This window comes from Chiloscyllium plagiosum, unplaced genomic scaffold, assembly GCF_037043375.1.
Source record: "Chiloscyllium plagiosum isolate Xiang-an unplaced genomic scaffold, Cpla_swu_hap1 HiC_scaffold_2, whole genome shotgun sequence".
In the NCBI taxonomy this organism is placed as follows: Eukaryota; Metazoa; Chordata; class Chondrichthyes; order Orectolobiformes; family Hemiscylliidae; genus Chiloscyllium; species Chiloscyllium plagiosum.
Window position 1 is genome coordinate 32,172,744 of NW_028270140.1, and position 14,602 is coordinate 32,187,345.

A 14,602-nucleotide genomic window follows, 5' to 3' on the forward strand; every position below is an offset into this window, starting at 1 on the left:
CTATAAATGCAAACTATCGCTGAGCTTCAATACTTGAAAAATTGGATACTGTCACAGAAAAAAGAAATTCACTGTTCATTGCAAGTCTAGCTGAACAGTTAGTAAAATAGCAATCACTTACCATCTCTGTCTAACCACAGCTTTCGTTGCCTATAGAGAACAAGTTTGCTATGGACACAGGGTAGAAGGAGCTTAACACACCAGCTTTCCACACCAAGCTTATTTTCAACGAAAACTATAGGACTCCGATTGTACCGGGCTTCAAGACATGGAATCAATCCAATTTCATCACTGCAAAAACACAGGAAAAGAAAATTAAAAACACCCCATGTCCACACAGGAAGCAAAGCACAAGTAAAAATGGCTACTTTCACAGGTAAACCGTGATTGAATTTGCTTTTTAAGTTGGCCTTTGCACATCCAGTTAGTGCTCCAATTGGCAGAATTGGTCAAGAAACAGGAGGCACCAATTTAAAGTGAATGGCCAAAATAATGAAAGGTAACACAAGGAAATCAGTCCTCACACAATGGCTGGGGTCAGCAACTCTTTGTTTGAGAATGTGGTGGAGGCATATTCACTGGAGGCATTGGAGAACGAATACTAGGCCACAGAACAATATATTAAAAAAAGAGAGCGCAACTAGATAACTTGTACAGAGCTAGGACGAGGTCAATAGGATGAACGTCCCCCCTTTGTAGCCATTGCAAAATAAAAATCAACATACAAAGATGAGCTGATTGGAAATGCACTGACAAATGCCCAAATCCTCTCGGAAGGGCAACAGAAACAGTCACGTTTACAATGATATTTTTCAATGTGAATGTCAGAGGGAAAAAAAACTGGGTGTTTTATAATTTTTTTTTAAAAAAAAAGGTCAGTGGGTCACTTTGACACAGGAGACAATCAAGCCTCTTCCACCCCACCCCACCCCACGTAGTGGATTCACAAGTGATAGAGAATTCAGATGTACAAAAGGACAAAACAGCATCGTGCCCTGATGTTTACATCGGCGACCGCAAAGCAGCCGATTTGTGATTGCAATCTGGAAATAAAAACGCACAAGGTCCCTTTTGAAGTTTGATGCTGTTCAGAGAGGAGGGACTCTTGGAGGCTAACGCCAGGCTCTCTCTTTTTACTGCCTTTTCCCAGCCCTGGGTTGTTTTAAAACAGCCAGTGACAGTGAGGATTGAGCAGGCTGCGCTATTGTCTGAAGCTCAGTGGTGTCGCCCCCGGGCAGTGGGCAATGCACCCGCGGGGCTGCGGCACGCCGGCACTTACATGTTGGGGTTCCTCCTGAACGCGTTGGCGATGTCTTTGACAACCCTTTGAACCAAAACGTCCACCTCCTCTTCCGACTCTGCCATCTTCCTCATTCAACTCGCCGGCTGCAGCAACACTTCCGGGGCATGACAAACATTTATTTTGTATTTTTTTTTAGGGAGAAGGCGCAAAGGGAGAACTGAAAAGTTCTTGAAACACAGACACAAAGCGGGGCAGCAGAAAGGTGCAGAGGTCTACCTTCAGCACCCGGTTGCAAACCCTGCCCTGGGGATTCTGCAATTTTAAAGGACAGAATTTGCAACTTAAAAGAAAAAGAAACATTTCTCCCCGAGTATATTCAGACAACTTTTACACCCTCCCAAATAACTAGGTGCTCAACTCAACGATGAAATCCACAAGAGTAAACATTTGGAAGGCTTGATTTCCCCCACCCCCATTTGCCCTCACCATGGCAACCCCCTTCGCAAACAAGTAATTTATAACTAAACCAATTGCATTTATATAGCGACTTGTAATCATCCCCAAGACATCGTAACGGGCTTCAGGGTCAATTAATTTGGTTGTCGATTTTGCTCGGACCCAATCCCAGAGGTAGAACCATCCGATTCTGGGTCACCTGCCTAAAGCACTTACTTTATACCCTCTGTGATAGTGTCTAGGACGTATGTACCTTTACCTGACATGTCTTGTGTCACAGGTATCACCGTGCCTCTAAGATGGAAGCTCGAAATTCAAATCCAAGCATCTGCTGGATGTTAAGAATGTCAGACTAGACAGGATGAGCTGAATGGCCACCCATTTTGTGTTAACACTAACTGCAGGGGGCAACATTGAGTTATTTCAATGTCATGAACAATAACTTGCATTTATGTAGCTCCTTTAACACTATCAAGCAGCAGTTTATGAGTACTGTCAGACAAAATTTGACAATGAGGCACATTAGGAACTTTTGGAACAAGTGGCATACAAATGATTGAAGACATAGAGATTCTAGGGACATCTTTAAAGGGGCATAAGAGGTGCAGAGGTTCAGAGAGGAGATTCCTGGAATGGCCAATTACATGTCCTCCATTTTCATCGCTCCAGCTTTCAGATACCTGCGTGCCAAGTTCTGGAATATTCTCTGTCTTCCTCATCCTTAAGTATCATCCATCAAGATGCCATTTAAAATCTACCTATTTGGTCAGACTTTTAGCTAAATGTCCTATTTTCTGTGGCTCAGTGACAAATTCACCTGAAAATTGTGAGTGGCTTTGGCAGGGTAGTCATAAAGGGTAGGTAGTGGAGTGGAACAAATGTAGGGCCATCAAAATAAGACTGTCCCGGAATAAGTCAAATAGGAAATTCGGAAGAAGCTTCTGTAACCAAAGAACAGTGGGAATGTGGAATTTGCTACCACATGGAATGGTTGACACAAAGAGCAGGGATACTGTTAATGAGGAAAGAATAAAAAGAGGAGGCCATTCAACCCCTCAAACCTTTTCCACAATTCAATGAGATCATGAACAGATTGAGACCTTGAATGTTTTTCAAACTTTTTGTTACTCATTTGTGGGATGCGGGCATCACTGGCTGACGATTTGTTGCTCGTCCCTAACTGCCCTTGAGAAAGTGATACTGAACAGCCTTCTTGAACTACTGTAGTCCACCTGCTGTGGGTTGACCCACAATGTGACTCCAGGATTTTGACTAAGTGATACATTTCCAAGGATGGTGAGTGGCTTGGAGGGGAGCGGGAAGATGGTGGTGTTCCCATATATCTGCTATCCTTGTACTTCTAGATGGAAGCGATTGTGGGTTTGGAAGGATTTTTGGTGAATTTATGCAGTGCATCTTGTAGATAGTATGCACTGCTGCTACTGAGCATCGGTGATGGAGGGAGTGAATGTGTGTGGATACAGTGCCAAACAAGCAGGCTGCTTTGTCCTGGATGGTGTCAAACTTCTTGAGTGTTGTTGGAGCTGCACCCATCCAGGCAAGTGGGGAGTATTCCATCACACTCCTGACGCCTTTTAGCTGGTGTACAGGCTTTGGGGAGTGAGTAGGTGAGTTACTCTCTGGAGTACTGCAAGCCTCTGACCTGCTCTTGTAGCCACTGCCTTTATGTGGTGAGTCTAGTTGAATTTGAATATATTATTGATAGCTGAATATATTAAAAATACACGCATTTTACCATGAGAAGTCAAACTGACACTTTTTAAAAGACATTGCATACATAAAACACAGTACAGGCTGGAGATGTGTGGCTATATTCCTATTGCAAATCTTAACTGTTAGATTAGATTAAGATTAGATTACATTACAGTATGGAAACAGGCCCTTCGGCCCAACAAATCCACACCGCCCCGCCGAAGCGCAACCCACCCATACCCCTACATTTACCCCTTACCTAACACTACGGGCAATTTAGCACGGCCAATTCACCTGACCTACACATCTTTGGACTCTATCACAAATTTCTCTATCACAAATTAAATAAAACCTTTATTTAAAATCAAACATTTTAATTTGTAAATTGCAACCAACTTTTGCAAACTCGCCAACTTTGGGGAAATAGTTCAGTAGCGTAGGGATTCCGTTTAAGGCCAGTCAGTGTTCACCGCCCCAAGCGTCCATGGCAACGGCGTTAAATGATTGCAATGTGCGCAGGGCTTTGCTATTTTAACGCCGGACAACGTTTGTTTCAGTCACTTTTGTTGCTTGGGATAAACCTCAGAGCCGCTGTCTTCGCAGCCCAGCGTAAAGTCGGCGCTACTTTAGAAGGCGAGCAGAGTCCTCACTTAGCCCTGGGCAAAGTGTCTCTTTAAAGAGGAAAAAAGACAGGGAGGGAGAGGTGTCACTATAACAACAACAACAGACAACTGTGGGCTAGGAGGGAACTGAGAGATAGGCAGAGGAGTTGAGTGACAGCTAGGATTGTACTGACAGGGAGAGCACTCTGTGGCAGGGAAGAAACTGAGGGAGAGATAGAAGAGAAGTAGGAGAGAGATAGCAGGCGATTGAAGGGGAGACAGGAAAGTAATAAGAGAGAGCGAAGTAGTGGGAACTAAAATAGGAAAAGTAGAGGGAACTGAGGGGTGATAGAAGGGAATTGAAAAAGATAAAGAGAGACAGGCAAAATCTAAAAAGACAACTGCATGGTGGGATGATGAGAGAGGGAGATAGGAGAGAATTGAGAAACAGAGCCCTATTCAGAAGGAAGTGAGATAGCAATAGAGACAATTGGTAAGAGAGAGACAGTGCTAATAGAATAAACTGATAGAAGGAGGAATATAGATGACCATCGTAGAAAACCATAACTGGCAGAGGATACATAAAGGAGGTAATGATAAGTCAATAGTTAGAGCAAAGGATATGTAGAGGTACTCTTTAAGAAGGAGACAAAAGAGCGTGTGAAGGCCTCTATCAGAGGGAGATTGGAAGGGGTGGGGGAATTGAATTGAGGAAGATATTTAAAACAAGGTAGCCAGCACAAATAGAATTAAAAGAAAGTAAAGGCAGGAAATATGAAAAATGATGCTTAGAAAATGAGAGATACCAAGTGAATGCAAGCAACAGACAGAGAGAAGGCAAAGTATAACGGCAGATAAGGCAGTAAGGGCAACAAATTTTATTAACAGCCAGAGTTGTAAATATACCAAACAGACAAAGGGAGGGAAAGATAGTTGACAAATGAGACAAATGCATCAAATATGAGCAAGAGAATTAAGTGAGGCAGAAACCTGAGAGAGAAAGATAAGAAATAACAGAGATTGGAGAGACTGTGACAATTATTGAGAGACAGCACTAAGCTGAGAGAAAAAGACGAGAGATCAAAGAAACTAAGAGTATTGAGAAAGGGTACTTTTTGAGAAAGTGCCAAGGAATTATTGGCTAGAGGAGCAAGCCATAATAAGAGTGGGGTGAGACAGAGAGGCGCAGGGAAATAACGAGGCTAAAGCAGTAGATAGAGTTTGGGTGAGCACACAAGCCAACCAAGGTTAGCGGGGCAGCACGATGTGGGCAAACTGGAACCTCCGTCAGAATTTTCAACTGGATAATCCAGATCGAAAAGGTTCTCTTACTCTCCGCTCGAATTATAAGAAATACAGCAGGCCCGTGTTAGTCTGCAACTGGTAAGAGGTCAAAATGGAAGTTTTATTAAACTTTGAATAGCTTCTTCAATATAAAGGCAGTAGGAACCACAATAGCACTTTTGTTTTGGTACATTACCATTGAGTATTCTGGGATGTTGCAGCTCTATTTCCTCTGTTAATGCTGAAAATGATCCTAATTGCAAAGAGGGTAGTTCAGCCAGCTTTATAAATCAAGTCGACACAAAGTTTGGAGAAGTCAGAGAGGGGTGGGGTGGCAGAGAACAGGTTGTGTGTGCTGTCAGCATTGCTTGTACATTGTGACAGTTTGTTTATTGGGCCACAATTTGCTGTGAATGTTGCATTGGGGCTATGGCATTGCTGTCACTTATGTGGGAGTGCCACAGGACTGCAGAGGAGGTGTAGCCACGCAGTTTGCCCTAATGTCCTCTTAGCTTTACAAAGCAACATTCACTTGTCTTTGTTGCATAGCTAAGTCATTAGTAAGTGACTGTATTCTCACTGTAGAAGCAATGGGAGCAGGCTTGAGGGGCCAAATGGTTTACTCATGTTTCTTCTAAAGTAAAAGCAAGGCAATCAAACGGGGAAGACTGATATAATAAAACAAAGAACTGCAGATACTGGAGATCTGAAACAAACAAAAACAGAATTTGCTGGCAAAACTATGTTTGGCAGCATCTGTGGAGCGAAAACAGAGTTAAGGTTTCAAATCTAGTGGCCCCTCTTCAGAACTGATTTAATTTGTTATTTCAGTGCTCCCTCAGTGCTACATTGATAGTGCCATCCTCGACTTGAGGTTCACTAGACTGATACCAGGTATGGAGGGACCATCTAATGAGGAGAATTTAAGTAGATTGGGCCTGAACTCATTGGAGTATAAAATAACAAGAGGTGACCTTATTGAAGTATACAAGATTCTTTGGGAATTGACAGGGTAGATGAGGAAAGTTTGTTTCTCCTGGGAGAATCTAGGACTGGCGGGCATGATTCAAGAATAAGGGGTCACACATTAGGACAAAGGTGAGGAGGAATTTCTTCTCTTAAGTGGTAGTGAATTGTGGAATTCTTCATCACAAAGGGCTGGTGTGGCTGAGTTGTTAAATGTATTATTTAAGGCTGAGACAGATATTTTTAATCAGTGAAGGGATCAAGAATTATGGGGAAAAGGCAGGAAAGTGGAATTGAGGATTATCAGATCAGTCTGAATGGCAGAACAGACTCAATGGGCCAAATGGCCTCCTTCTGCTCCTATATCTTATATCTTTTGGTCTTGTGTCTTCATGACTCTGGAGTGAAACTCAAACCCACAGCATTTTGACTTAGTGGTGGTCTCGCTACTCATGAGAAACAGGATAGGTCTGACTCCTTGAGTTTCTCTGTACTTTTCTTCTGTATAACACTAACACAGTGCAACCACAATCTCTGTACCAGCTGAGGTAGTTCTTGGGATTTGCTTACTCAACTTGTCCTGCAATGGTGTCTTGGCTAAAGCCATTAATTAAGCATTCCTTGAACACTGAGGAAAGTACGTGGAGTCTTCTTCAGTGTTGATGCCATCTTTCTGACCCAGGTTAACCATTTGCTTTAGTGCTGTCCCAGTTGCTCCTTTGGATCAGTAGTGTTTATCGTCTAGAGCTGTATTTCTGCTCACTCCAACTACTGCTGCCCCTGTCCACTGCTTACATGCATTCTTTTCACATGGCGTAAATCTAACCACTCTGATTAGGTATCTTACAAATTAAACTGTATTTTAAATATACATCATGAGTCACAGAGAAGAATGGGGGCAAAGAAAAAGGCCATTTGGCCCATTTTGCCAATGCTAAATGTAAAACAGATTCAACAACCCCTACTTCCTCAACAACAGTATTTTCCTGTAGAATATTTGTGTATTTGTCCAAATTTCTTTTGAAAGATATTATTGAATCTGCTTCCAATGCCCTTTAGGCAACGAGTTTGAGATCACAAAATGTTACTGACTTTCTTGTCAATCACCTTAAGTCTGAGTCTTCAGATTACTGACCCTCCAGTCACCAGAAAGATTTTCCTTACTTAGTCCACCAAAGTCCTTCAGGATTTTGCCCATTTCTATTAAATCTCCCCTTAGCCCTCTTTGTCCTAAGGAGAATGCTTTGACATCTCCACATAATTGAAATCCCTCATATCCCAGATACTATTCGAGAAAATTTCCTTTGCACCCTCACCAAGGCAGTAACATTCACTCCAAATAAGGATAGGCTGGGATTGTCTTCCTTAGAGACCTGATAGAAATGTAGAAGATTGAGGGACATGGATAGGAAGGCATCTTTTCCAGTGTTCAAGGAGTCACTAAACAGGGGTCAGAGAGTTAAGGTAAGAGGTAAGAGTTGAGAATACATTTTTTTCACGCCAAGGGTAAGAGGAATCTGGAATTCTCTGCCTGAAAAGGTGGTGGTAGTCTGAAACACTAATAACATTTTAGTTGTATTTAGATATTCAGTTGTTTTGCCAGAGTTTCCAGAGCGATGAGCCAAAAGCTGGAAGTTGGGATCAATATAGTCAGATCTCTGTTGACTGGCATAGACGTGAAGGGCCGAATGACCTCCTTTAGTGCTGTAAATGTCGATGAGTTTGGAGCCCAAGTTTTCTTTGATGGCACCTTCTAAACCTATGACCTCTGTCACCTAGAAGAACAAGGCCAACAGACGGATGGGAACACCACCCTCATCATGTCTCACTCCATCCTGACTTGGAAATACATCACTGTTTCTTCACTGTTTGCTGGGTCAAAACATGGGGGCTCCCTTCCTGGTAGTATTGTGGATATACCACATGGACTGCATTGGTTTATGATGGCAACACACCAGCACTTTCTCCAGGGCAGTTAGGGATGGGCAATAAATACTAGTCTGGTCAACAATGCCCACATCCCTTCAATTAATAATTTAAAAAATGGACTCAAGAGTTTTCATGCTGTATGACTATGAATCATTTTATCTCTCCACCCCCGTGGCTCCCAGCCTCATTCCTAATGAAGGGCTTTTGCCTGAAACGTCGATTTTCCTGTTCTTCGGATGCTGCCTGACTGCTGTGCTTTTCCAATCTTGAGTCAAGAGTTTTCATATCTTTCCATTTGCAGGTATCAGCACAGAGAAGCAGAACCTAAGGATTATGATATGGATGCTATCCCAGAAGGATATTGGAAAAACTTACACCGCTCAACGTACAAACGGTTTATAAGTGTTCCCCCAGGAGTAAGTGACATTTGAATCATTAAATGAGTATATTGCTTCAACTTTGTAATTTTTGGTCGATTTTATCTTTAAGTTGACGAGCTAAGATCCACTATTTGACTCCTGGTCATACAACATGGAAACAAACCCTTCGGTCCAACCAGCCACACACAACCATGTTCCCCAAACTAAACCAGTCCCACTTTCCTGAGCTTGGTCCGTCTCCCTCCAAACCTTCAAATGTATCCAAATGTCTTTTAAATGTTGTAATTGTACCTGCATCCATCACTTTCTCTGGCAGATCATTCCAGACACCAACGACTCTCTGTCTAAACAAAAGGTTGGCCCTCATGTCCTTTTTAAATCTTTCACCTCACTTTAAAAATATGCCCCCTAACTTTGAACTCCTCCAGTCTTGAGGGGGGTGGGAGTGGATCCTGGTCATTCACCTTATCTATGCCCCTCATGATTTTCTAAATCTCAAATAGGTCACCCCTCAACCTCCTGTGCTCCAGTGAAAAAAATCCTAATCTTTCCAGTCTATTTTTATAAACAAACCCTACAATCCCAACAGCAACTTGGTAAATCTTTTCTGAAACCTCTCCAGTTTAATAATATCTTTCTTATAACAGGGCGACACAATACTCCAGAAGAAACTTCACCAATGTCCCATACAACTTCAACATCACATCCCAACTCCTGTACTCAAAGGTGTCAAAGTAGATTTTGGCAAAGCTTGTTGTTGTATTGATGGATTGTATACACATCCAAGCGAATTGATGATGGGAACAGGATGTTTCTGGGTACAAACTGGTCCATTCACCATGATAAAACAAGATTTCCCCATTTTTAGGAATAACCTTCAAAGATGCAATATGATTTGTATTAATATACCATGTGAATCATTAGAGAATAAACCGTGACCTTGGAGATAATTTGACTTGGAGTTAATTTTCCCTCCAGACTCGGTGGGTAGAATTTCTCACTCTGGGGCCTTAGGATGAGATTATAATTCATTCAAAACTTTTCCGCCTCCATAAAAGTAAACTTGAGCCCAGAATATTGTGAGTTCGAGTCCCAGTCTCAAAAAGGTTGAGCATATAAACCAACTGGCATTCCTAGTGTAGATTTGAGGAATGCTGCACTGTTGGTGGTATTAACGTTTGCAGAAGATGTTAAACAAGGGCCATCTCTCTACATATAGGTCTGAAAGAAATACTAAGGAGTGCCATAAGCATCACCCATGAGGGTGATCTGGTCCTCCACAAAGTCTCTGTGACAATAACCGAGGAATTCCATTGAGGAGATGGTCTTTGCAGTACTGAAGACTGGAGGTGAACATCAGGACCATACAGAAATCCTGACATAGCTAACTCTGCAGATATTGTCCAGGAAATTGAAATTTCCTTGGGGCAATTACCTGACCTGTGAAACAATGCTCCTTCTAAAATATTTTTCCTCAGTGTGCCGATCTCCGTATTTGGCAGCAAATTCCAAAACCAGAAGTCAACGCGCCAGCACACCGACCAGCATGCAGCCACACAGCTTAGAAAGAATGCTCATCTAGAACCTTCTAAATTCTGAATTATAGTGAGAGTCTTCACAGGCTTTTGACACACTGAAGCTGAATATTTACCAGGAAAAGATAGAGGACTGAAAACCTTCTGTAAGTCCTGGAATAAAAATGAAACTGACCCCAAACCACCCCCCCCCCCCCAGTCCTGGCAACACGCGCGCACAATCAACTGAGCCATTGCTGACCCCTTGCCTAACACTCCCTCCACCACAAGCCCTGACATCCTGCCGCCCCCTGTTTCTGCAACTTCCTCCAGCCCTATTCCATTCTAAGATCCCTGTACTCCCCTAATTCTGGCCACTTGAACAGTTCCGAATTTGCTCATTGCTCCATTGGTGTCCATGCATTCAGCTGCTGAGGGCACAAGTTCTGAAATTCTGTCTTTAAAATCTCTTCAGAATTTCTCTTTACTTCCTCCATTCAAAGGTGCTCCTTAAACCTACCTCTTTGACCAAGCTTTTGGTCAGCTACCTATCATCACCTTATTTGGCTCAGTGTCAGATTTATTCGATAATTACTGCAATGAAGTTACTTTGGACATTCCACTTTGAAAATGCAGATAAATGTGTACTATTACATATTCATAATTTGCTGAAAATGTGTTGCTGGAAAAGCGCAGCAGGTCAGGCAGCATCCAAGGAGCAGGAGAATCAACATTTCAGGCATGAGCCCTTCTTCAGGCTCATGCCCGAAACGTCGATTCTCCTGCTCCTTGGATGCTGCCTGACCTGCTGCGCTTTTCCAGCAACACATTTTCAGCTCTGATCTCCAGCATCTGCAGTCCTCACTTTCTTCTCATATTCATAATTTCTCAAGATTAAGAAACTTTTGCTGTGAGCATCAATTCACATTAATCCCATTATATTATTTTCAATTTCTCACTCTTTGTTGAGTTGAACTGAAGGGAACCTTGGGTATTAAGTCAGAAAGCATTTCTTTGCACAAAGGCTCATGGAAATCTGGTACTGTCCTACCCTGGAAAACTTTTGAGGCTATGGGCCAATTGAAAATTTTGTGGTTAACAAGATTCTTGCTGATTTTAGATATCAATGGTTGGCAGTACCAACGTTAATATACAGATCAGCCATGTTCCAACAGAATGACCATATAGGCTCATAAGTCTGTGGGACATCCCAATGCTCCTGTGTTCCTTTCTGTTGGTCAATGTTGGGATTTAGTGGAGATTTTGTGGGACTTCTAGTTTCTTCAGTGTGAGAAGCAGTACATGAAATTAAAATCTGACTTCTTTTTGTTGCAGGACTGGAGCACCACGTCCGAGGCATTCATGTCTCAAATTAGTTTTAAGGACGATTATCGACTCAGGGAAAAAATGCCATTAATGGATCAGAAAACAGCGGCAAAAGAACTTCGTAAGAGGTAAGTCATTGAGAGAATGCTGCAGTTGATTAATGTAACCTTAAAGGTTTTTGCAAAATCTTCAAGTGTAATCATCTGTATTGATAAATTATACTTATGATGAGGCCCAATTTATTTTCTTTATTTTACATGTGCTAAAATTTTGATGTGCCTGGCCGTCAACTTTTGTTTAATAATCATTTTTCTGAAGTAACTTGGCATGTTTCACTTCAAGAAAGGTTTTATGAAATGTAAATTGTTATTCATGCAAATACAACAATATCTTTCATAGTAGTTGTGTCAGTAGATGGCGATATGGTTATAGATTTCAATTTCTGGTTCTATCTGTTCTAGCGTTACAGACAAAATGGAGCTAAGTCAGTCCTTAGAGTCAAGACCTCTGCTATACCATTGTGTCAGACCTGATCTGCACCATTTTGGAGTGGCCTTCCAACTATATACTGATCTGATGTTCTCCTTCTGCAGTCATTATTCCAACTGTTACAAACTGTGTCACACCCATTGACCTGACTGAACCAATCTGTTGTATGATTTCTCAGAATCTTGGGCGGATATCTCTCCAACAGCATTCTGTACCTACTTTCTTTTAGCCATACAGTTGTGTTGGTTAGCTCAGTTGGCTGGACAGTTGATTTGCAACGCAGAGTGATGCCAGCAGTGTGGGTTCAGTTCCCTGAGGTCACTCTGAAAGCTGTATGTAAGGAGCAAGAGGGTAACTAGAGAAAGGCCCACTCAGGGACAAAGGATGGTAGTTATGCGTGGAGTCAGTGAAAATGAGTGAGATTCTTAATGAGCACTTTGCATCAGTATTCACCAAGGAGAGGGACATGCCAGATGCTGAGGTTGGGCACAGATGTTTGATCACTCTAGGTCAAGTTGGCATAAGGAGGGAGGAAGTGTTGGGTATTCTAAAGTGTTGGGTAGACAAGTCCCCAGGTCCGGATGGGATCTATCCTCAGTTACTAAAGGAAGTTAGAGAGGAAATAGCTGGGGCCTTAACAGATATCTTTGCAGCATCCTTGAACATGGATGAGGTCCCGGAGAACTGGAGAATTGCTAGTATTGTCCCCTTGTTTAAGAAGGATAGCAGGGATAATCCAGGTAATTATGGACCAGTGAGCCTGATGTCAATGGTAGGGAAGCTGCTGGAGAAGATACTGAGGGACAGGATCTATTTACATTTGGAAGGAAATGGGCTTATTAGTGATAGGCAATATGGTTTTGTGCAGGGAAGGTCATATCTTACCAACTTAATAGACTTCTTTGTGGAAGTGACAAAGTTGATTAATGAGGGAAGGGCTGCAGATGTCACGTTTGATAAGGTTGCCCACGGTGGGCTGATGGCAAAAGTGAAGTTGCATGGGGTCCAGTGTGTACTAGCTAGATGGATATAGAACTGGCTGGGCAATAGGAAGCAAAAAGTATTGGTGGAAGGGAGTTTCTCAAAATGGAGAACTCTGACTAGTGGTGTTCCACGGGGATGTGTGCTGGGACCACTGTTGTTTGTGATATACATAAATGATTTGGAGGAAGGTGTAGGTTACCTCATGAACAAGTTTGCAGATGACACTAAGATTGCTGGAGTAGCAGATAGTGAAGGGGACTGTCAGAGAATGCAGTAGAATATAGATAGATTGGAGAGTTGGATGGAGAAATGGCAGATGATTTCAACCTGGGCAAGTATGAGATAATGCATTTTGGAAGATCCAATTCAAGAGCAAACGATACAGTAAATGGAAGAGCCCTGGGGAAAATTTATGTACAGACAGATCTAGGTGTTCAGGTCCGTTGCTTACCTTGAAGATAGCAATGCAGGTTGATAGAGTGGTCAAGAAGGCATAAGGCATACTTTCCTTCATTGGGCAAGGTATTGGATACACGAATTGGCAGGTCATGTTATGTTTGTATAGGACTTTGGTCTGGCTGCATTTGGAATACTGTATACAGTTCTGTTTGTCATATTACTAAAAGGATGTGGATGCTTTGGAGAGGGGCAGGGGGGTTCACCAGGATGCTGCCTGGTATGGACGGCATTAGCTATGAAGAGAGGTTGAGTAGATTAGGATTACTTTCATTAGAAAGATGGAGGTTGAAGGGGGACCTGATTGAGGTCTACAGAATCATGAGAGGTATAGACAGGGTGGATAGTAAGAAGCGTTTTCCCAAAGTGGGGGACTCAATTACTCAGGGTCATGAGATAAAGGTGAGAGGGGATATGTTTAAGGGAGATATGCATGGAAGGTTCTTTACACAGAGGGTGGTGGGTGCCTGGAACGCATTGCCAGTGGAGATGGTAGAGGCAGGCAGGGTAGCATAATTTAAAATGTATCTGGACAGATACATGAATGGGTAAGGAGCAGAGGGATATAGACCCTTAGAAAATAGACGACAGGTTTTGATAGAGGATCTGAAGTGGTGCAGGCTTGGAGGTCGGAAAGGCCTGTTCCTGTGCTGTAATGTTCTTTGTTCTTTGTTCCCTCTTCCCAACTTTCCAACCTTGTCTCTTGTCTGAGGTGTGGTGACCCTCAGGTTAAATCTCTCTCTGAGACAGCAGTGCTCTGGTCCCCTCGGACAATGGCGACTTTAACTTTTACACCTGTGTGTAAAATAATTCAGTTTATTGTAGTGAAAATGCTGTTTTCCACACTGGACATGCCTTCATTCCTTTTGCTTGATGTCCTCTGCAGTATTTGCATCTGCCCTTTATTCATGATTATTCTGCCCTTTTGACCCGGAATGTCAACCAACACGATGGAAGGCCTAGTATGTTCTGCCATAAATGTGCTGGATCTTCGGATTTACAACCTTGGCAATTCTACAACTATTAATCACTCTTCTGAGAGTATGCTTCCCCACTGTCAATGGATGTGCTCTCACTGAAGGATCCCTTAGGCCAAATCCAATCCAATCTCCTATTTGCACAGGATTCTATGAGCTGACCTAAATAATTCACATATTCACAGATGGCTTACTACACAGTAAGAGGCCCTTCAGCCCACTGTGCCTATATCTGCATTGCGCTCTTCAAATGCTTTTAGTGGCAGCTTTCACAGCTCTGAAC

General features: G+C 42.5%; 2 protein-coding genes across 2 annotated transcripts in view; one reads left to right on the forward strand and one right to left on the reverse strand.

The window, feature by feature from the left end:
- Positions 1-2,062, reverse strand: part of ptar1 (protein prenyltransferase alpha subunit repeat containing 1) — a 36,644-nt gene extending 34,582 nt beyond the window's left edge. The window contains exons 1-3 of the mRNA XM_043716706.2: positions 1,959-2,062; positions 1,280-1,555; positions 122-291 (exon numbers count right to left, since the gene is read on the reverse strand). Of these exons, the coding sequence (XP_043572641.2) occupies positions 122-291; positions 1,280-1,374 (265 nt within the window). The 5' untranslated portion in view covers positions 1,375-1,555; positions 1,959-2,062. The remainder of the gene's footprint in view (positions 1-121; positions 292-1,279; positions 1,556-1,958) is intronic.
- A 2,250-nt stretch (positions 2,063-4,312) lies between these two features.
- LOC122563187 (cilia- and flagella-associated protein 95-like) overlaps positions 4,313-14,602 on the forward strand; it is a 38,991-nt gene continuing 28,701 nt past the window's right edge. The window contains exons 1-3 of the mRNA XM_043716713.2: positions 4,313-5,397; positions 8,495-8,609; positions 11,423-11,541. Of these exons, the coding sequence (XP_043572648.2) occupies positions 5,279-5,397; positions 8,495-8,609; positions 11,423-11,541 (353 nt within the window). The 5' untranslated portion in view covers positions 4,313-5,278. The remainder of the gene's footprint in view (positions 5,398-8,494; positions 8,610-11,422; positions 11,542-14,602) is intronic.